This window comes from Stegodyphus dumicola, chromosome 1 (assembly GCF_044657685.1).
Source record: "Stegodyphus dumicola isolate Sdum_Otavi_A_Nest chromosome 1, ASM4465768v1".
In the NCBI taxonomy this organism is placed as follows: Eukaryota; Metazoa; Arthropoda; class Arachnida; order Araneae; family Eresidae; genus Stegodyphus; species Stegodyphus dumicola.
The window spans coordinates 242,786,486-242,810,417 of NC_140768.1; the positions used below are offsets into that span (position 1 = coordinate 242,786,486).

A 23,932-nucleotide genomic window follows, 5' to 3' on the forward strand; every position below is an offset into this window, starting at 1 on the left:
GCGAAATGCCAACAGACGTTTCGCAACAGACGGACGAACAATATAGACGTGATTGTAGTGTGTTGAATAGTCGATAATGATATCGTTGGGGTGGTTCGGGTCTGGGGAACAATCCATCCTATCTTGCCTCGCATTTGTGATCCTTGGCCTTCCAGAGCCTTCATTTTATCGTTAGTTTCTTCTTTACGGAATTACAATGGCAGCAACAAAAAAAGATAAATTTTAAGCCTCTATTACTGGTTTTATACTTTGTGAATTACACACTAGAAATGTGCAGTATGATCACAATTCCTGTTCATTTGCCTTGAAACTTTGATCATTTGCATGTTCGATAAAGATGTTTTTGCATACCAAATTTCATCATGATCGCAAAAGTCTTTCTTGGTGCTTCGGTTTTTTTTGTAAAAGAGTGTATACTTGTGTTAAAGGATACTGATAAAAAAAATATATATATATTCAACAAAATTCAGTTTATTAGAGTAGATTTGTTTGTATATATGCATTTATTTAATAAAAAATAATTGAAACAAAAAACTTCACAAGAGCCTAATGAAAATTAATACAAAATTTTCAAGTTCAAAAAGTTGAGTTTTTGGAAAATAACCTAATATTTTTCTTTCCATTGTCTTTTTCAACATCAAATTGTTCAATGTCGTCCATTTTGTTATACATTTCACCATTGGAATGTGGGTCTATATAACTGCGCATGCTTTTCATTTTCTTCATCAGAATCTGCATCAATGATATTTTTTTTAGCTTTGAACAAACTCCAAAATGTCTTTCTCTGCCATAATTGGAGCTGTACACACATTATCATCAACTACTGCAACGAATTCTTCTGATAATACATTACAACAGTCCAATAGTACAGAAACTTTCTCAAACATTTCAGTAAACCTTTCAGGACGGGCGTCCCATATACGCATTCCCTGAGAACACCTCTTACAGCCGGGCATCCCATCCACGCATCACTAGACATTGCATTCAGAGGATGGGTGATGCGTATACGCATTTTAAGCTGGAACGTTTTTCTGAAGGCCACTAGATGGCATTTTATGTCCATTACTTTTGAAATTAACACAGTTTTAGGTTCCTGACCTTGAGTTTGATATATTCTGTCTGACTTTTGAGAAAAGGTATTTTACTCATCAACTGTTGCGAGGGTGGGGGGGGGAGGGAAAGCGTAAACAAACGTGGGCTCTTTAAATCGCCATGTGCTAATATAAATATTCGCGTGTCTGATTTATATTCAATTCCTTTTTTTTATTCTGTTTTCTCCCTCTAATATATACGGTCTTTTAGGGTTAATATGTGGAGTTCTATTATGTTTTGCATTGACTTCAGATATATTTCCGTTTCTTCTCTTTTTATTTTGGAAAGCCTCACCTCCAGTCTATTATGGAAGGCGCTATTTATCAGAGGAAGAATACCCTCCTATGGTTAATGAGCCATTTACTAATGCAGATGAGAGTGATGATTCTTTTTCTAAAGAGTTAGAAAGTTAGACTTCTCCGTGCTTCGAGATTTACCACACTCCGTCTTCATTTTAAACTTTGTTACTTCTTACTGTAAATAGTCTTTATGGTGTTGTTTTATTAATTTTAAACTTTATTGATTAATTTTATCAATTAAAACTTTGGAACAATTTGAATAGCGCTTCCAAAAATTATTTTACAAGACAAGGAAATTTTTAAGTATATTTTCATATAAAACAAAGAAAAAAACATTATTAAGTGCTAATTTTAACATATATAAGAGCTCAAGTAATAATCTAAAATGATTCCAAAAATTATGATGCTAGAAGTGAAACTTTTTTTTTTCTGATTTATTTTATAAAATTAGGCTTAGCACTTAGCAATGCAAAACCTCCGTCCTGTACAGTGACTGTTTTCGAGTCACTTCCATCCCGCACGAGCATCTTAAACAAAGGTGCGCCGTCGCGAAAAGGTTAAGTATTGACACAGTTTCAATATCCTCCTTCTCCATTTCTTTTGGCGCCAAAGAATCTGATACATTCGAGAATCGTTCATGACAAAAACAATTTTTATTTGTTCTTGGAATCGCTGAATTCCATGCAGAGTGCAACATACGAACCAAACTTACAGATTTTTACTCACACTGTGATGTACTCGTCACTGAATTTCAAAGCCAAATTGACAAGAGATGAGATGCTTGTATGGCATTTGTAGGGGTGGAAGGTGAAAGTAGCTTAAATAAACAAAACTGGCTCATGTCACAGGCTATTTCGAGGATATATCAAAGCTAAGTTAGCCTCCTTTCTATGAAACATGTGAAACCATCTCTCTTTCATTTCACACCCCCTCTTAAATCTCACCTGCGAGACCGGTGTTTTCCGTATTTTGTTCATTCCCAGAGAAGATATCTTTTTGTGTTAAGTGATTTTTGTTTCGTGTTAAGAGAAACAAAATGCATGAAAATATATAGTAGTTTGTTGGGACTTTTGTATTATTCCATGTTAACTGATATTTCATCTTAAGCGTTTTTGCATTAAATGTATTTTGCTGTACATACACACACACCAAAATTTTTGGTGCATTTTAAAAAAGACTTCTTTATACTTCTGATTTAATTTCATGAGAATATGTTAGAGAAAATTGTTTTAAACATGATAAAGAATAAAGATAATCTTTAAAAAATTGAAAACAAGAAGAATATTAAATCACAATTTATTGCTCAATGCAGAAATTTTCAAACATTCTTTGCTCATTATGTTCTGAATAAATCAAACAGATCCCCCGTCACCCCATACTTACAACAATTACTGCAATTTATTTATTAACCAACCCCTCAAAGCAAACTGAGTATGATGGGGAAAAAATGAAAATTCAGAAATATTCAAAATCAACATCAAATAAAATGTTAAGCAGAAAAATTTCAATTCCAATATAAAATTAGGCAAATTCTGAAATTGAGTAATGCTTAATTTTATACTTTCTCAATATCACAGAATTTCTTCACATATTTTAATTGAAAGAAATGCACTAACCAATTACTCTGTTTAAGAGTAGCTTAATCTAAAATCTTAATACAATAAATAACGCTTTTAAACATTTTACAAACAACAACTTTGCTTTTTTTTTTTTTTTTTAAATACCACAAATGCCAATGCAATATACGAATACCATACGAATACTAATACACAGCTTTTCAAATCTTCAATGCACAAAAAATATTAAGCATATACTGGAATAAAACATATTCTGTATTTTAATACATACAAAATTAAAACCTGATATTTAGATTTGAGAGTACAGTTAACGAAATATAACAAATATTAGATGCTAAGAAATTTAAAATTCAAAAATGATAAAAACACTAACTTGATCTCGCAGTTCAGCAAGCTGATGTGATAATGTTGATACAAGCTTTTGAGTATTTTCCAACTGAACCTGTAAAGTTCGCATTTCATTCTGCTCTCCTTCAGCTTCATCTGCAGCAAGAGACATAGCACGCATACGAGGAAACCAGTCCAGGTTACGATCCTAAAGAAATTTGTAAACGTAATTTTTTAAAAAAATTCATTAGAAACATGTAAAATATTCAGTACTGAAATTTTTTATGACAACCAGATAACTTTAACCTTTTTTAGCACTAGAAGAGGAATTATTTTATTTAAATAGAAAGTCTAGTTCAGGATCAGTTATTGAAGAAAAATATTATTTAGAAATTGAGGGGAAGAAAAAGACACAGATTACAATTTTGCAAAGTTACACTTCTATTTTTGTTAAAGATAACAAATAAACAACTAATAAATTAACATACATGGACAATTATTGGCTTCTTTTTCAATTTCAAATTGCTGGTGATATCTTCATTTTTCTTTATTATAATGGTTTTCTTATAGCAATAACTTATTATTTTCCCTCTGTATATTCTACTCATTATGATATCACAAACCAGAAATAAAAATTTAAATTCCTGCCATAGTTGGCTTCTTTTGAAAGTACCAAAACATAGTATGCTACATAAATAATTCGGTATAAAGAGAACTCAAGGTATGTCTAAAACATAGTCTATGCTACAGAAGAACTAAGCAATTTCTCTAAGAAATGGTTTTGTCAAAAAACAGCTATATGTTTTCAGATGGAGGAAGGAAAAAAAAGAAAAAAAGAAGAATGACATCAATAAAGTAGATGGATATTCAAATGGATTTGAAAATGTTTCATACACAGTGTAATATCTTGTTATTTAATAAATAAATATAATTATTGTTGAAGTGGCAACGCCATATTTGCATTAAACCCGTTACTCAGCAATGTGAGATATTGTTTTTAAAAGATTAGAATTCTGTATTTTTTTTACCAGCTAGGAGTAGTATGAAAATTTTGCCACTTAAGAATTGTATAAAATTTGTCTATCACAGTGAACTAGAAATAAAATTTATGTTCTACTAAGAAGATTGTCTGTTTTGTAAATTACTGCAAATACATTACACTCTTAATTAATTGGAGGTTCCACCGAGATCCTGGAAATTAGGAGTGCAATTATCAATTTCGATGGTGCTGGTTTCCTAATCCCAGAAATTTGCTAAATTTTTTAGAACAAGTTTGCCAATTCCAATTGCCGAGTTTGTTTATTTCAAGGAGAAATGAATGTAAGAAGTCTGCCGTTTTAAAGCCAGATTTGAAATGGATCATTTAAAGGTTATCTTCTGTGCTTCTGTAACTTGCGTCCGAGCAAAAATCTGTCAAAACAGGATACTGCTGATCTCTGAAAATAAGATTAACTTTTGGTTTTCTTAAAAAAGCTTTTATTGAATTTTAATACTTTGTTTCAGAATTATAGTTCATCGTGTATGATTTTATTTAAAATAACTCACACTAAAAATATTCAGCTTAAATTTATAATTGGTATTTGTGGTAAAGAAGTATTTTAAAATTATTATTTATGCTTTGCTTTTATTTGTATCGAATTTTTATGTTGATAATTGATATGTGTAAGCCATCCCGGCATTTATATATATATATTATATATATAAATATATAAAAAAAAAAAAAAAAGAACTGCTAGCTGAATTTTGAATTTGTTGCCAAGCAGGCGCGTGGAAAATAAGTAGCAACGTCAAACTGACGTAGTGTGATTTGATTATACTGCAGAATTGGCAAAAGTTTTTTTCTTAGTTCTCGCCACCTAGGCGTGTGGTAGATAGTAACGTCATCCCGACGTATTACAGATTGTATATTCTAAAAGTTGTATTGCCAAACTGGTAAAAATTGTTTTTGTTATCGCCAACCAGGCGTGGAGATAGATAGTAAAGTCGTCGAACTGACGTGGGTAAAATTGCCGTGAAACCTGAATTTATGATTGCTCAGTTGTATAAATTGATTACTGAAAGTCCCGGTTATGATGAGGAGTTCACTCGAGAACTACTGGCTGCAATTAGAGAAGAAAGGGAAAGAAAGGAATAATGCGAAAAAGAAAAAGAACGCGAAAGAGAAGAAAGAAGAGAAGAACGCGAAAGAGAAAGAAAAGAAGAGCGAATTAGAGCCTTTGAGCTACAGAAACTTCAGTTGGAAGCAATGGCTGCAACAGCACAGCTGGTAGAAACTACGCAGTTAGCTGAGCAGCCTTTAAAAATCAGAATTCACGATGTCATGCCACGTTTCAACTTTATTTCTGGTGTTATTTGAGCGTCAAGCTAAAATAATGAATATACCTGCTGAAAATCAAGTGACTCAACTTATTTCATTGCTGCCTCCCGACATTGTTCAGCTTATTGCTAGAGAACCAGAAGAGGACGCTAAAAAGTATGAATATGTAAAAACTTTACTGTTACAACGATTTAAATTAAGTGCGGAAAAATTTTGACAACTATTTAATAAACACCAAAAATCTACTGAAAGTACTTGGTATGATTTCTACTATGAATTAAAGAATTATTTAGAAGGATGGCTTAACGGATTAAACATTAAAACTTTTGAACAGCTAAAAGATCTCATGCTGGTTGATCAAATAAAAAAGCGTACCTCTCCCGATTTCAAAGAACATTTTATGGATCAATGGACAACCATCATTTCACCTACTGAAATAGTTAAGAAAATTGAAGATTTTGAAGATGTGAGAAAAACAATAAAACCGAAATTTTCTGCCAATCAAACTGAGAAAATTAACAAAGGATCATTTAAACCGCGTTACGATAATTTTGTGAAAAAAATAGAGCATCCGCCTCATTTTAAGCATTCTGATAGATGGGATGATTCAAAATACAAGAAAGATCATCAGCAAAGGAATCAGTTCCAAAACAAAAACCAAGAAAATTTATATGACAAAAGATATCAACCACGTTGTTTCGAGTGTGGATCATATGAACATTTTAAGCCTCAGTGTCCTCGCTTAAAACCAAATGAAAAGGTAAATTGCGTATCTTCAAATGATGATTTGTTAGAGACATATACAATTAACGGTTTAGTTAATGGGTATGAAATGCCTATTCTTTGAGACACAGGAGCCACAGTAGATGTTATATCTCGAAAATATGTAGATAAAGCAAAAATGATTGGAGAACATGTCTGGGTACAATATCTCTTAAATGACCATTTAGTATGTCTACCATTAGCTGAAGTTGAAATTAATTGCGAACTTGGTCATATAAAGACAAAAGCAGCTGTTGTTACAAATGATCCCAGAAGATATGTATTGGGTAACAAAACTGCATAATTGTCCAAAAATAAATCATTCTTAAATTTAGAAAAAAATAAATGCAGTTTTGACATGATCTCAAGTAAAAAGATCTCATGAAGATGATCGAAGCAGAGAAATTGAAATGGAGAAACTAGAACTGAAGTTTATTGAAACTGACGAAGATATTTTACCTCAAGCTGATGAGGAAGACAAGGAACTTAAGAAAGTGATTAATGTTAATTCAAAGCTAAAAATGAAAATTCCAGCAAGACAAATGATTTCAAAGTATAAGAAAACGGATTGTTGGTGAAAAAGAAATTAGATAAAAATGCAAATGAAAGGGAAGTAATTGTTAGTAATGAAAAATATAGGGATCCAATGCAGAACTACACAATTTTGATTCAGAACCAAACAAATATTAATGCTAAAACTCATAATAATTTGGTCAATACTCACCCTCCTAAAAGTCAAGTTTCTGTCAATGCTTCACAGAAATCTGACAAACCACCTTATTTACCTGGTGATTCATCTTCTATGGATAATGTGTATGATTATTCCTCTACAAGTTCCCCAGTTCCTTCTCCTCCAAAAAGCAAAGATGTGTTTGACAGTTTGTTAACAGCAGATCAAAGAACTTCTGATAAAAGAACGCATGAAGGTGCTTCTAAGGCTAAGAAATTAAAAATACGTTCAGAATATAAGCTCGTGTCAAAAAACTCAGGAAAGAGGCATAAACATGATAGAGGATACTCAAAGTTGCTACATTCAATGAGAATGCAAGTAACAGATAAGAACAAAGGTTCATCTCGCAACAAGCAAAAACTATCTGAAAAGAAAGAACTGACAAAATTAAACGATTCTCAGTTAAAAGTTCCAAATGAATTGTTAAGTTCTGGAGTTGAGATGCAAGTCAAAGAGAAGTTTTTCAAGAAACTAAACAGACAAGAGCGAGTTGTTGAAGAAGCAAAACTGCCGCAAAAGCCTTTGTCACACTCGCCTGATTTCAATAAGGAGTTTATTTTGCAAATTGATGTTTCAGATGTGTTTCAGATGGGTGTCATTTTAGCTCAAAAAGATGAACGAAACAATGAACATCCAGTATTATACCTCAGTAAGAAGTTTACAGAAACTGAAAAAAAGTACTCTACCTCAGAAAAGGAATGCGCCGCCATAATATTTGCTGTAAAGAAACTTCAATGTTATTTAGACGGGCATACTAAATTCCTCATCATGACCGATCATAATCCCTTAGTTTAACTCAAAAATAACGTGAGTCTAAATCCATGACTTATGAGTTCGGCACTAGTACTACAACCCTACAATTACATGATCGTTCATCGAAGTGGTAAAAACCATAAAAATGTAGACGCATTAAGTCGTACTCCATGGCCTGATTAAATAATTTGTTTCTCTATATAGATAAAAAAAATATTTTGTTCCTTCCTCTCTTCCTCAGTGTATCTTATTATGTTATATCTTGTATTTCAATTCTGTATTGTGCTGATATTGTTGTTTTGAAAAAACCATAAAAATATAAATTAAAGTTTATCTGGAGGGGTAGAGGTTGTAATATCTTGTTATTTAATAAATAAATATAATTATTGTTGAAGTGGCAACGCCATATTTGTATTAAAACCGTTACTCAGCAACGTGAGATATTGTTTTTAAAAGATTAGAATTCTGTATTTTTTTTACCAGCTAGGAGTAGTATGAAAATTTTGACACTTAAGAATTGTATAAAATTTGTCTATCACAGTGAACTAGAAATAAAATTTATGTTCTACTAAGAAGATTGTTTGTTTTGTAAATTACTGCAAATACATTACAACAGGCAATATTCCTATTTAAAATATTTATAATTACATTAAATATGCTGGCAGAATTATTATATACTCTTTTTTTTTCTTCATTTCTTAATACGGGAAGGGTAATACAATAACAGGGAGGGTCATTTTTCAATAGTGTATAATTTTAAATATTACCCTGAACATTCTGAATAACTGGAATTTTGCTGCAATCAGAAAATTAATGAGATGAAAACTTCATACTTTAAGCAATGTACACACCTTTATCATGGATGCAACATAGCTTTCTGGGCCAGTAAATTCAGTAGGATCTTTAACTCTCACCAGAACAATAAAATATAAGTAATGCCACATATTATGCTCACATCGTATGTGTTCTTCAAATGACACAGTTTTATTATCAAAAGATGCTCTATCAAGGCCTAAAGGAGAAATTAAATTTCAGGCATACAATGAAAGGACATAGATAAACTTATATACAAGAAACTACATAACACAAAATTTTGGAAACAAAGATACCATAATATTTGAATGCAAATTAATTTAAGAAATATATAGACTAGCATTCAGTTATATTGAAATTTACACAATAGCAGCCTGTATTAAACGAAAGGCATTTAATACATCAAAAATAAAATGAACACTAAACTGAGGTGATTTAATGACAAAACATTACCCTTTAGTACGTACATTAATTATTCTAATTGATCAACAGAGATCCATTGTTCACCTCAGTGAAGTAAAGTACATATATGCACACATATTTTAAATATATTTTTCTTTCAAATTTTGTTTTTCTTAGGCTCAGAATGAAAGAAAGAATTGAAACTGGTTTATACAGTCTTTTTTGTACTTTACTGCATATTGTACAGCACACTATTTACAATTAAGTTTAAACTATTAGCTAGCTTTTTGGGAAGGAAATATAGAGAAAATTTAATTAATTTTTATGGCAAGCTGTAAAGAGCAAATTTTTTCTAATTACACAAGACCCAGCTCAAAAGATAACAATGACAAGTACATGAATGTTTGTAACATAAATTACACATATGAAAACAAAATTTTTTACTATTATTTTGATTTATGGAAACATTTTAAATTATTTAAAATCCCTAAATATATTTGTCATTATTTGTTACAAAATTCATCTGAATAAATTGTTTTTCTCTAAGACAGACAATCCACGGTTTCAAATCATTTTGTCTTCTCTGAAGGCATCACTGAAGAAAAATACAGTACAAAGTCCGAAATCCGGACTCGTCGGGACTTCGGTGATTCCGGATTTGGGATTTTTCCTGATATTAGATCATCAGTTTAAATCTAGTAAGATGGCATGTAGAAATTATAAAATTAAAAATATGACATTATTATTTATGAAATAATGAAGTATTTATGATCTAAAGGGTATCAAAACCTACGAAAAAAGTTTAATATTTATTTGTTTACCTTATTAAATTTTTCTTTCAATGTAAGTTGTTTAAGTTGCTTCATTTTTGTGTGCCAATACTTTCTCTTTAATTCTGTAGACAGAGAAAATCTCTTGTTCAGTTACATTGTTGAAGTCCTGTAACTGCTGTTTCGAGAATTCCGACTAACTTGTCAATCGACATTTTCTCGTTTCCAGTAACTTCTCTGTCACTTTCTTCATTGTCAGTAGCGGTATTTTTTGGATCTAGAACTATACTACAGATTTCGCCATTCATTAATTGATTGATGATTGAGAAGCAGTGTCATCACAATGAAAAATTTCTTTTATATCATCTTCATTTATTACTGCTTCTCCACATTTCTTTACAAAATCCGTTAATTGGAAAATTTCACCTTTGCTTTGCAATATCCTAAAACCTTTAAAATTAGCCGCTATCATCATCAAATTTATCTATCCTTCACTACACATATTTGCCTATGCATCATGAGCTTGGCAACTAACGACAAGTTGTTCTGTTGAGTTTTATCATGCTTCTATCATGCACTAAGACAATTAAGCCTGAACTGCAACAGTTATTTATTATAGTTATGTCTATTTCTTGCACATGCTTAAAGCTCATCAGAGTTCTGAATAAATAAATTCCCACATATACTTAAGCCATATGAGGGCCAGCTCTAGATATCTTATCGCTTGATACAGTCTCTGTAGGCCGTAAATTCTGCGACTGGGTGCGGCCATACGAGCCCTGGCGCTGGTTCTAGGTTTATGTGAATAATAAATCAGTTATTCTTAGATCAAATAGTCCTAAATGTAATCTTTGGGTCTATGAGTATCATCAACAAAATCTATTTTTAGCATATGGAAAAAAAAAATGTTGGTAAATTTTTCCTTGTGAACATTTTTTAGCGCATTTAACTTAAATCTGTAATCATCACCAAGCGTCATGACAACATAAAAGGTTACCATACTCCTTTATTATTCAATTACAGATAAAAAAATTGTTTAAGCATCGCTACATGAGCCATTACTCAAGTTGTTATGTTTTTATAAACATGTGGTAATGAAAGGAAAGTATAATAAATAATTATTTGCCAGGTTGGCATCAGATCAACGATGTATCTAAGTGGAATGTTTCGGTTTGAGATGTATGCCAAGCAGATATGCAGCAAGGAGCAAATTACTGATTGTACAAATTTATGCCAAAATGATTATTCTTCAATAACAAGGTATTTTGAAGAAAAATTAAGAATCGGGAATCTACAGATGTTTTATTATGCGCGGGGGGGAATCAAATGCGCATGCGTAAAGCCTATGAGAAAAATATTGATGGTGGCTTTGAGGTCCAGATTTTAGATCATTCCAAATAATGGACATCCGGATTTAGGGCTTTGTACTGTATAACTATTGTTCCAGTTTGACTATGCCGATGTTCCAGTTTGACTATGCCGATGAACTTTCACTATGCCGATGTTCCAGTTTGACTAGAAACTTTCACTATGTCAATGTTCCGGTTTGATTAGAAACAAAACCTGAACCGAATGATTCTGTAGATTCTTTGACCTTGTCTTCTAGATGGACCTTAATTCAAAAACTTAGAGCTAATTTCTGGAACCATTGGAGCGTGGAATATCTTACTCATTTGCAGAACCGCTCAAAATGGAATCAAGTGAGGTCCAACCTCAAGAACATTATCTCAAGAACTAGTCTTGTTAAAGGATAAAAACAAGACACCCATGAGGTGGACAATAGCTCGCATCGAGGAAACCTTTCCTGGTCCAGATGGACTAGTACGAGTCATAGACGTCAGAACTTCAGATGGAATCTTTCGCCGAGACGTCTCCAATATCAGTCCACTCCCATTTCCAAATGATGTTGGACAATCGTCCAACGGGGGCCGGAATGTTCCGGTTTGACTAGAAACTTTCACTATGCCGATGTTCCGGTTTGATTAGAAACAAACTTTTCTCTGCCTCAGAATGGCAACAGTGACAACTTGACTTTCGATTCATTATGACGCAGCTAAAACGCTGCTCATGAGATGTAACATTAGATTCGATTCTAGATTAGATTAATTTTAGTATTTTAATAAATCCTTTTAAAACTAGATTAAGTATTTGATCATAGAATTATAGCTGAACCATCGCATGCAGAAATTTAGATGTGGCATTTAGATAAGTCATTAGATTCATAGTTAGATGCATAGGCAGCGACATTCGTGATTCAAATAGTGTACATTAGTGCGTACATAAACATTTTTTGGTGCTACATGCCAGGAAGCCAGCTAATATTCGAAAATATAGATTCGTAAGTATGGATTGGCACAGTGTGAAGTGTGCGAAGCCTGCAAACAGGTAGGATAAGTTTTCTATTTTAAAGTAATTATGGAAGATCCTGTCGCTAAGCTTAAATCGAAATGCAAAGTATTAAGGACCACAGTGTCCAAGGTACTAAAGAAAATTGAGACAGAATTAAGCAAAGATGATGTTAGTATAAATGTAATAGAAGAAACTTTAGACATATTAAACGAAAAGGCAAACACTTTGAGTGATTTAAACACTCAAATAGAACAGGATTTGAAGGTCCCAGAGGATGAATTTGAACTTGGAGTTTCATGTGCTCTAGAATATGAAGAAAAAAATCTAATTGTGGCAATTTAGAGCAAGAAAAAAATTGAAGGAATTACACAAACTCAAAAATTCGGATAAGGAAAGTATGAACATTCCTAATAAAACCGCTATAGATTCCAAACTTGAAAATAATAAAATTATTTGCCTTCCAAAATTGACTATCGCTAAATTTTTTGGTGATTCTAGGAATTGGCAGGAATTTTGGAGTCAATTTGAGGCAGCTATCCATAACAATGACTCATTATCAAAAGTAAATAAGTTCAGTTACTTAAAGTCATTACTAGGAGGGGTAGCTTATAATGCCGTTTTCGAACTCTCGCTTACAAATGAAGAACTACGATTCAGCTATAGAATTGTTAACTAGCAGGTTTGGGAGAAAAGATTTGGTAATAAATGCTCACATGAATAAACTGTTAAATCTTTCCCCTATTAGAAATGTAAGGGATATAGAAAATCTTAGGAATTTATATGATCAGTGTGAAACTCAAATTAGATGCTTAAAGTCAATGAACGTCGTATCAGAAACTTACGGTAGTTTACTTTGCCCAATATTGTTAAAATTAATTCCATCAGAGATAACATTAGAATACAGTCACAGTAGAAACAGTGACTACACATGGAATGTTGACAAATTAATGGAATTTATTCGTAAAGAAATAGAAAGCCGCGAAAGAGCTATGCAGTTAAATGAGAGTAAAGAAACAAAAACAAAACACCGAGCGGAAATGATTCATAACTGGAGGCATAAATCAAACGATCGTCTCCACTCCGCTCACGATAATGTAAACAACAAGCGCAGTAAACAGTTTGAGAAAAGTTCACCTAAAATGTATGAATATGTTGCTCCAGTCGCTAGCAGTAACTGTGACGAACTACACGATTCAGAGCGCTGCGAAATTAAAACCGTGGAGGAGACAAGAAATATTTTAAAATCTCAAGCCCGATGTTTTTTGTGTCTAAAATTCTCAGCATAAAATTAAGCAGTGTAAGGAAAGAAATATGTAATAAAAAACGCAATAGGTCTATTTGTTTTCAACTCGAAACCAAATCGGTTGTGTCGACAATTCCATCCAGTAAAGAAGATGTTCAGATTAGTCAATTAAAAACCGAAACTTTCCGCAGTGCATTGCTACAAATGTGTACTGTGATGATACGTCTATTTTCTGAGAAGGATAATTTAGAACCAGTTCGTATTCTATTGGACAATGGATCGATGAGAAGTTTTATAATTCAGGACATTTCAGAGAAGTGTAAATTACAAACCTTAAACACCACGCAGTAATTCTAATCAATTTGCTGAATGACAAATACCTTTTAATGAATTCGTTCTCAATGGAATTTTCACCTGTGACTGTTGAGTTCACTACAGCTCCCCTTCAAAGTTTAAGCTCTTCATGATCCTTGAAATCTCTTACTGATTCTGCAAGTTTAAGCCACGAATTGATGCTCTGTAATAGCCACTTAGGTCCATGCCACCACATGTCACTATTTCGTAGTTCAGAATTCACTATTCGTAGTTTACCCTGTTATTCGAAAGGAGACTGTCCGTATTTGCCTTTGGGGTTAACCAGGCAACAGAGCAAACTTACAATGTTGTGAAAGTTAAACTAGAAAACAGAAGTAAACCATCCTTAAATATATAAATTGAAGCTTTAGAAACTAACCAAATATGTGCAACTAATTTAGCTTTCCCTGATATCCCAGTTTCCAAAATTAACAAAGAGATAATAGGACTATAATTAGCTGATTCTTGTGAATTCAGTGACAAAAATATTACTGTTTTGATCGGAGCAGATTACTATCATGAAGTAATAACTGGTAGACTTAAACGTTTTAAAAATAAACTTATAGCTTCCGAAACAATATTTGGATGGTGCCTTCAAGGCCAGGCTGATTCTAACGGTAAATTGTTAAACATGGACATTATTGTTGATGACAAATTGGTCTCAACACAGTTAAAGCAGTTTTGGGAATTGGAAACACTGGGAATAGAACAAGGGAAGGAAATTAGTAAAATAGATAATGACATTTTAGAGAATTTTAACAGAACTATCAAATTTAAAGAAACACGATATGAGGTTAAGCTACCTTGGAATGAAGAAATGATCCACTGCTTCATCAGCAGTATCAGTCAGTTATAGAACAACATTTAAAAATGGGTATAGCTGAGGAAATTGATCCAAGTTCTGAAGAAATAGGAAGAATTTATTACATGCCTCACCAGCCAGTTATTCGACCTGACAAGCCCGTGAGAGTTGTATTGGATGCATCCAGCCATTTGAAAAACGAATATTCTTTAAACGATTGTCTCTATTCCGGTCCTAATTTAAATCCACCATTGTTAGAGATATTAATACAATTTCGTACACAGAGCATAGCATTTACTGCTGACATTGAACAAGCCTTTCTCCAGATTTCTCTGTCATCTGAAGATAGGAATGCTGTAAGATTTTTGTGGGCAAATAACCTTACAGATAAGGATGGGAAACGTAACAAGAAAATACTTAGAATGACTCGCGTTTTGTTTGGAGCTACATCCAGCCCATTTTTGCTTGCCGCTACTATCAAACATCACATAGATACTTTTAAAGAAACAACGCAATAACTAAACTATTAAACGAATTAAAAACTATTGAACGAATGTTTATACGTAGACGATTTAATAGGTGGGGATGAAGACGAAAACGAAGCCAAACTCATATATGAAGATATTAGATATATTTTGAAGGCTGCTGGTTTCAACATGCGAAAATGGAAAACAAATTGTGGGAATCTGCAGGAAGTTTTTGACGAATACGAAAATGGTGAAATCCAGAAAGTTCTGGAATAGAAGGTATTGGGATATAAATGGAATTACAAGGAAGACCTTCTGAAGATAGAATCATAAAATCTAACTAATCAAGGGAAAACAAAGTTAATGACAAAAAGAGAAGTTCTTAAAACTATTGCAAAGCTTTACGATCCCATTGGATTTATAAGTCCATTCACTATTAGGGCAAAAATACTAATGCAGGAAATTTGGCAACTTGGAGTAGATTGGAATGATCCGTTACCATTGGACTTTGAAAACAGAATGAAAAAATGGATTAATGAACTATCAGCGATTCAGGATGTAAAAACTCCGCGACATTACTTCCGAAAGACTAACAAGTCTGAATTGAGAGATATTCAAATGTATTGCTTTACCGACGCTAGTCAGAAGGCATATGGAGCTGTGATATACCTGCGATACGTCACGATGGACAGTGAAATAGGAAGTAGTTTTGTCATTTCCAAAACCAGAGTAGCTCCATTGAAGAAGCTGTCCCTTCCAAGATTAGAGCTGATGGGAGCGCTCATCGGAGCAAGATTAGCCTCAAAGGTGAAAGAAAAGTTAGAGAAAAGACTCCAGATGAATGTATATTTTGACTCTTCTGTTACGTTACATTGGATAAAGGGCAATCTAAATAAATGGAAGCCATTCATCCAGCATCGAGTAATGGAAATACGAGAGAAAACATCACCCGAGTTCTGGAATTATTGCCTTGGAGATGAAAATCCGGCTGATAGGCTGACCAGAGGAACAAAGACAAATTCCCCGAAAGGAATAATGTTGTCTGAACTACGAAATAGTGACATGTGGTGGCATGGACCTAAGTGGCTATTACAGAGCATCAATTCGTGGCTTAAACTTGCAGAATCAGTAAGAGATTTCAAGGATCATGAAGAGCTTAAACTTTGAAGGGGAGCTGTAGTGAACTCAACAGTCACAGGTGAAAATTCCATTGAGAACGAATTCATTAAAAGGTATTTGTCATTCAGCAAATTGATTAGAATTACTGCGTGGTGTTTAAGGTTTGTAAACAACTGTAGAACCAATCCACCATTAAGAAAAGAAAGTTTTTTGAGTGCTTCTGAACTACAGAATGCAACAAAGGTGCTAGTCAAATGTGTACAACATTCTGAATTTCAACCTGAAATTAAGTGCCTGCAATCAAAACAATCAGTTCCAAGTAACAGTAAGGTTTTATCCTTAAATGTATTTCTGGATGAAGATGAACTTTTACGAGTTGGTGGGAGACTACATTACCCCAATCTTTCAGAAGACCAGAAACATCAACTTCTTTTACTCAAAAGACATCATTTCATTGAATTATTCATAGATTATTATCACAAAAAATCTCTTCATTAGGGCGTTCAAACAACACTTTCTCTTATTAGACAATTATACTGGATACCTTCCGGACAAGATAGAGTTAGGCGCGTTATAAGTAAATGTATGACGTGCTTTCGAACAAGGAACCAAACTATAAACCAAATGATGGGAGACTTACTTAGAGATAGAGTTGTAATAACTAGACCATTCGAAAAAATAGGGTTGGACTTTGCAAGTGCAGTTTTAAACAAGCCTAATTTGAAAAGATCTAGAGTTACGTTTAAATCATACATCGCAATATTTATTTGCTTTAGTACAAAGGCTATTCATCTAGAAGTAGTATTGGATTTGTCTACTGAAGCATTTGTAGCATGCCTTAGAAGGTTTATTGCCAGACGATCTAAACCAACCATTGTTTGGAGTGATAATGCTACGATCTTCAAGGGAACGAAGAATGTTCTTGATAAACTCTTTAGAATTTGTAGATTGGATCCTATTCAGCGCTTTAGTTCCGAAGAAGGTATAACATGGAGATTTATTCCTCCTTCTTCCCCGCATTTTGGCGGATTATGGGAGGCTAATATAAAATCAATGAAGAGAATTTTGACAAAGGTCGCAAAAACGACAATTTTAAACTTTGAAGAGCTGTATACATTAATTACACAAATAGAAGCCTGCTTGAACACTCTACCTCTATCACCTATTTCGGCTGATCCAACAGATCTTCAGCCTTTGACTCAAGGTCATTTCCTAATAGGAGCTCCACTTTTGTCGATACCTGAACCGAATGATTCTGTAGATTCTTTGACCTTGTCTTCTAGATGGACCTTAATTCAAAAACTTAGAGCTAATTTCTGGAACCATTGGAGCGTGGAATATCTTACTCATTTGCAGAACCGCTCAAAATGGAATCAAGTGAGGTCCAACCTCAAGAACATTATCTCAAGAACTAGTCTTGTTAAAGGATAAAAACAAGACACCCATGAGGTGGACAATAGCTCGCATCGAGGAAACCTTTCCTGGTCCAGATGGACTAGTACGAGTCATAGACGTCAGAACTTCAGATGGAATCTTTCGCCGAGACGTCTCCAATATCAGTCCACTCCCATTTCCAAATGATGTTGGACAATCGTCCAACGGGGGCCGGAATGTTCCGGTTTGACTAGAAACTTTCACTATGCCGATGTTCCGGTTTGATTAGAAACAAACTTTTCTCTGCCTCAGAATGGCAACAGTGACAACTTGACTTTCGATTCATTATGATGCAGCTAGAACGCTGCTCATGAGATGTAACATTAGATTCGATTCTAGATTAGATTAATTTTAGTATTTTAATAAATCCTTTTAAAACTAGATTGAGTAATTGATCATAGAATTATAGCTGAACCATCGCTTGCAGAAATTTAGATGTGGCATTTAGATACGTCATTAGATTCATAGTTAGATGTGTAGGCAGCAACATTCGTGATTCGAATAGTGTACATTAGTGCGTACATAAACAACTATTAAGTAACATTTTAAAAATATAATTACCCTGCTATAACATTTTCATAAATGTGAATATAGAGACTGTGAGTATGTAAAGAAACTTTTATATTGTAATTTTTACAAATTTAATTTTTTTTAAAATTTAAAAATGTCAAAGTACTGTCGTAGAAGTATATGTACTATATAACCAATGGTTTTGAGAAAGTGCCATGTTTATTAGTCACACTATACATTGCATAAGCTTGATGTACACTGAAAAAAAAAAAAAAAAAAAAAAAAAAAAAAGAGGGACAGTTCTATATCTGCCACTCTACTGGGCCGATTGAAGAAATTCAACTTGTGTTTTTCATGTCTCGAAAGTGCGACTTAGGATATGTATTAGATTTATATATAGCATCATTCTAATATTCGATTTTGACACAAAAAATCGAACTTTTTGTAAAATAACATACCAATTGTTTTCCATATTTCAATTCTACGACTCAAATTTACGCCAAAGTACCAAGTTTACCCATTTTGAAATTTGTATATTTGTTGAAAGTGATAAAAACATCGAACGTGGTTTAGACATTTTGCTAAAATTATTTGGAAGTAGAAACGAAGTGTCTTTTCCTGTTCATGCACAATGTAAAAAGGTAGGAACGAGGTGCCTATTTTTCTGCTCTGGCATGACGGAAAGGAAAGGAAAATTGGTTGCCACATATTAAGAAAATCGCCAAGTGAATTATACTTGGCTCAAACTGAAAAAATTCCACCAAGATAAGTTTTTGAATTTCTCCATAAATTTTGCACCAAATTTTACAAAATTTAGTACCTAGGCATAATTTGAGTCGTAGAATGAAAATATGGAAAAAAATAATGGTATGTTATTTCAGAAAAAGTATGATTTTGTGTGTTAGAACAATGCTATATATAAATCTAATATATGACCCAAGTTGCGCTTTTGAGACATGAAAATCACAATTTGAATTTTGTCAATCGGCCCAATAGGTTGGGAGATATAGAATTGTCCCATTTTTTTTTGGGGGGGGCGTAGTGTAATTGTTTAATCGCTGGGTGCCGCATGAGCTGACTCAAGCAGATATGGACAGATGTGTTCGAGCCTGCACTAATCTGCTTGAATATCAATGCAAAGACAAAATTCTGAACCACATCATGAGTCGTGATGAAAATTGGATTTACTTCAACAATACTGGCCAAAAAGGGGGTGGTCTGCAGCCGCTGAGCCCATCGGCAGCATCACAAAGAGCAATTTGACTAACAAAAAGATCATGCTTTGTATCTGGTAGTAAAACCCTCGGCAGTAAGGTGTACAGCGAGATGCTAGTCTGTATTGATGCTGCTATCAAGGAAAAACATCGAACTGAGCTCTGAAGGAAAAAGGTAATGTTCCATCAAGGCAATGCAAGACCACATGTGTCAACACTCATGGAATAGACTCTTTATAGACTCAAATGGGATTTTTTGCAACACCCATCATATAGTCCCAACATTGCTCCTTCGGACTTCTACCTTTCTTCACACCTGCAGCTACATCTTGCTGGTGCTATCTTCCATTTTGCACAGGACGTCTGAAGTAAGGCTGATCTATTTTTGGACTCGTGGCCACCAAGTTTCTGGTTCGAAGGCTTTGCAGAACTATTAAAATGCTGGCAGAAAATTATAGATTTGAGTGGTGATTACTACCTGCACTAAAAGGTACTCTTTTTTTTATTTTTTTCTAACTTGATTATGAACGTTTTTTGGTGAAGAACTTTTGTTACAACCAGATATTTTGAATTCTGAAGAATTGTTCCTGTTCAAAATGAGAAAGGATGTTTTAACTAATGACAGCTGGCTTTAATCACACAGCTTTTAAACACAACTGGCTTGTACAAACCAGCTGTGATTTTACCTTTTACTCATTCTATGCAGCAGTCTTCTCAGCCATAATTAAAAAGTGATTGGTTTCATCATCTCTACTCAGCTCTGCTAAATTCTATCAATGTACCATGGCTTCAAACCTCTATAATGTCACAGACACACACACACACATACATACATATAAAATCTAGGTTATTAAATACAGTATAATGAATTATAACATTGTAAAAAAAAGTATTGTACATACCACAGATGAAACAAGTGTTTTTCAAAATTTCCTCTTTCTGTTGCTTTTCACTTCTTAAGTCAGCAAATGTATCGATGATAACACCAAAAATTAGATTTAGGACAATAATAATGACAACGAAAAAGAACAGCAGATCATATATAACTCTAGCGACAAACAATGATTCCTGTAATGCAAAAATAAAAGCAAATATTTAACTATATAACTTATTAAAAGCCATTCATTATTTTGAAGATAAATTATACAATACATAACTACAAAATCATTATGTCAAAAATGTAAAACAAACTCACAGAATCAGAGAGGTAACTACTAGGAATTAGCATGAATTTTCAGATTTTTGAAAGATAAAATTACAAAAATTCAGAGTACAATTTATTATGGAAAAGAACTTAATTCTTCATAAAAAATTCTGGTTGATTCTGGCTTCCAAATAATGCTTTTCTTTATGATACAAAAGATCACTACACTAATAAATGAGGGTTTTCACAGAAACCAGACATAATTTTCTTGCTTTTCCATAAAAAACAGAAAAATTTCCTTGATGAAGTATAATAAACTAGTAATAGAATTAAATAAAAGTAGTTAAAATTTTTATGCATTTACCACAAAATATAATGAAATAGTTAAGGATATTACCAAAATTTATCATTATAATATTGTTGCATTTTTTTCTGACACCAGTTGTTATGTTTAATTTTCTTCACAGGTTTGTGCAGATTTGGAGCGAATAACGATGATACTCGATGAAATATTGAAACACACTTTATTGGCCGGTATTAATCAGGACAGCTTCAAAGTCATGTTTTACAAACGTCGAAGATCTACTATAAGCACACTGGAATAATCAGCAACACAGCCTTCCCACTGTCAGGCAATAATGGTGGGAGACTTCACTGCAAAACACCAGAGTACAGCTCCCGACTCTGCTTGGTCTTTCTCGCAACTCCATGTACTCTCGAGACACTCCCCACTACAACTCGCGATGCACTCGACGACACACAGAGCACAGCTCCCGACTCTTTGGTTCAGTCGTTCCTGGAGCTTAACACACTCTCTCGATGATGCACTAACCGCGATACACTAAGAGACTCTTCGATGCACTCGACGACCCACTCAGCATTTGCTGCCCGGCTGTCAACTTGATCGACTCAGCACGGACTGACTAACTTGAGACTAACTATCTCGCACTCTCGAGACACTCCCTGATTGTGGACCAGCAGGGTTTATATAGCTTTCGGCTTGTGTTCTAGAATATTCTGGGCTAAACCAGTTAGAATTCATTCCAGAAGGTTCTCCATCCGTCCATGGCTTATTGCCAATTTTGTCGCCAAATGGGCTATTTATTGCGAAATTAAGCAACCCTGTCTTCCTTGTTATTTTATGGCAACCATAAAACTGCTTTGCGGAGAAGCTATCTTAACGCGCCTGTACATTTCGTAACACTGCCCCCTTCCAAGGACTGCACGTCTCGGGCAGTACAACTTTGGGATCTGATTAATGGCTAGACACCCAATTTAGAAAAATAAATTCTTTAATTAATCAAAATACGTACATGGCAATAAATAACAGGAATCTCAGCTATGAGTAAAACGCGTACAAGCACTTGTACAAACAGAAGGCGAAAGTTCTCTTTTGCAGTCGCGCAGAGATGATATTCTTATCGCGCATGCGCGAAGAGGAGAACTTGAAGTGCCGAAGAAATGAGTGTGTGTGGGGCTACCTTCCCCCCACACAACCCTTGGTCAGAAGCCTAATTCGATACAAACAAAATGTTATAAAACAAACAAATAACATAACTAAAGAAGCAAATATTTACACTATATACAATCTAGATACACAAATTAAACATAACAATTTTAAATTATACAAATTAAAGTTCAGAAAGAATTTCCGTCTTTTCCTTAAAATATACCCGGGTCAAATACTTCTCCACTGCAGTTCTCAAATGTATTTCTGTTTTGCATATCATAGTCTGAAGATTCAGTCCTTTCAGACTTGTCATAACACAGGAAGATCCGAGACAGTTTGTTCACTACTCTGTAGTTCATTCGCAGCATGCTTACAGTTCACTTTGGTATTTTTAGCAGATGGTACATGCTCATTCACCTCAGTTTCCTGGGAACCAGATCCCATGTTTGCACCAGGGTCACAAATAGAATCCTATTCTTTACGAGCAGAAATATCCAAGTTTAGATTCAAGTCCTTGTGTACAAAATCTGCACTATGAGATGCACACATAGTTTGCAAAGTGGGTGAATCTTCTTGCAGTACTGGAGCACACTGCCTAAGCTGTACATCAGCTTCTTCCAGCTCTGCATCCCATGCACTTTCAGATGATTCAATTCTTGCTAACTGCGACTTCGTAATTTCACTATCAGTTTTGTTGAACTTAATAGTCGCATTTTCACTTTCTTCCATTTCCACTTCAGGCACTTGAGAATCAAAAGCTTCTTTCCCTATTTTTTCACATTTTCGTTCTTTTTCTTTAATCCCGTTAGATGTTTCATCCATCATTTCTTGTCTCAGACAGTTCGTTAACCACTTCCTTCATTTCTTCCTCCTTTGACTCTTCAGAAGCCATTTCTCTCATTTCCACATCATCTTTTACGGCTCCACTTTCACCTGCTGGAGTTGATCTTGCACCTTTTCATGGCCCACATTTTTTTCTCATCGGACCTTCTTCTCTTCCAGTCCAGCTTTGATCTCAGTCCTCATCTCTGCATATCCAGCATTTAGCTCTTCCAGTCCAGCTTTTTTCTTATCATATCCAGCTTTTATCTTAGCTAAAAAGTCCATCAAAGTCTTCATTTCCTCTGCGCCATGATTTTTCTCTGCAGGCGGGTCACTGGCATTCACTCGCAAATCCTACTTCTGACATCAGTTGTTGCGTTTTTTTCTGACACCAGTTGTTACGTTTAATTTTCTTCACGGGTTTGTGCAGATTTCGAGTAAATAACGATGACACTTGATGAAATATCGAAACATACTTTATTGGCTGGTATTAATCAGGACAGCTCCAAAGTCACGTTTTATGGTCATCGAAGATTTGGAACAATCAGCAACAAGGCCTTCCCACTGTAAGGCAATAACAGTGGAGACTTCACTGCAAAGCACCAGAGTACAGCTCGCGACTCTGCTTGGTTGTTTTCGGAACTCCACGTACTCTCGAGACTCTCCACACTACAACTCGCAATGCACTCGATGACACACAGAGCACAGCTCCCAACTCTTCAGTTCAGTCGTTCCCGGAGCTTAACACATTCTCTCAGCGATGCACTAACTGCAAAACACTAAGAGAAACTTCGATGCACTCGACGACCCACTAGGCATTAGCTGCTCAGCTGTCAACTCGATCAACTCTGCACAGACTGACTAACTTGAGACTATCTTGCACTCTCGAGACACTCCCTGACTGCGGACCAGTAAGGTTTATATAGCTTTCGGCTTATGTTCGAGAACAGTGAAACTTTGTAACTGAACAAGAAATTATGCCTGTTTATAGAATTAAAGAGAAAGTATTAGCACAAAAAACGAAGCAACTTAAACAACTTACATTAATAGAAATGTTTAATAAAGTAAACAAATAAATATTAAGCTTTTTTTTTGTAAATTTTGATACCCTCTAAATCATAATTGCTCTTTATTTCATAAATTACGGTTTCATATTTTTAATTGTATAACTCCTGCATGCCA

General features: G+C 34.1%; 1 protein-coding gene across 12 annotated transcripts in view; it reads right to left on the reverse strand.

The window, feature by feature from the left end:
- Itpr (Inositol 1,4,5,-trisphosphate receptor) overlaps positions 1-23,932 on the reverse strand; it is a 277,133-nt gene that overhangs the window by 15,467 nt on the left and 237,734 nt on the right. For all 12 annotated transcript variants that reach the window (XM_085827003.1, XM_085826988.1, XM_085826993.1 and 9 more), the window contains 3 exons: positions 20,237-20,402; positions 8,709-8,869; positions 3,342-3,503 (listed from right to left, as the gene is read on the reverse strand). In XM_085827003.1, coding sequence (XP_085683129.1) covers positions 3,342-3,503; positions 8,709-8,869; positions 20,237-20,402 — 489 coding nt within the window. The remainder of the gene's footprint in view (positions 1-3,341; positions 3,504-8,708; positions 8,870-20,236; positions 20,403-23,932) is intronic.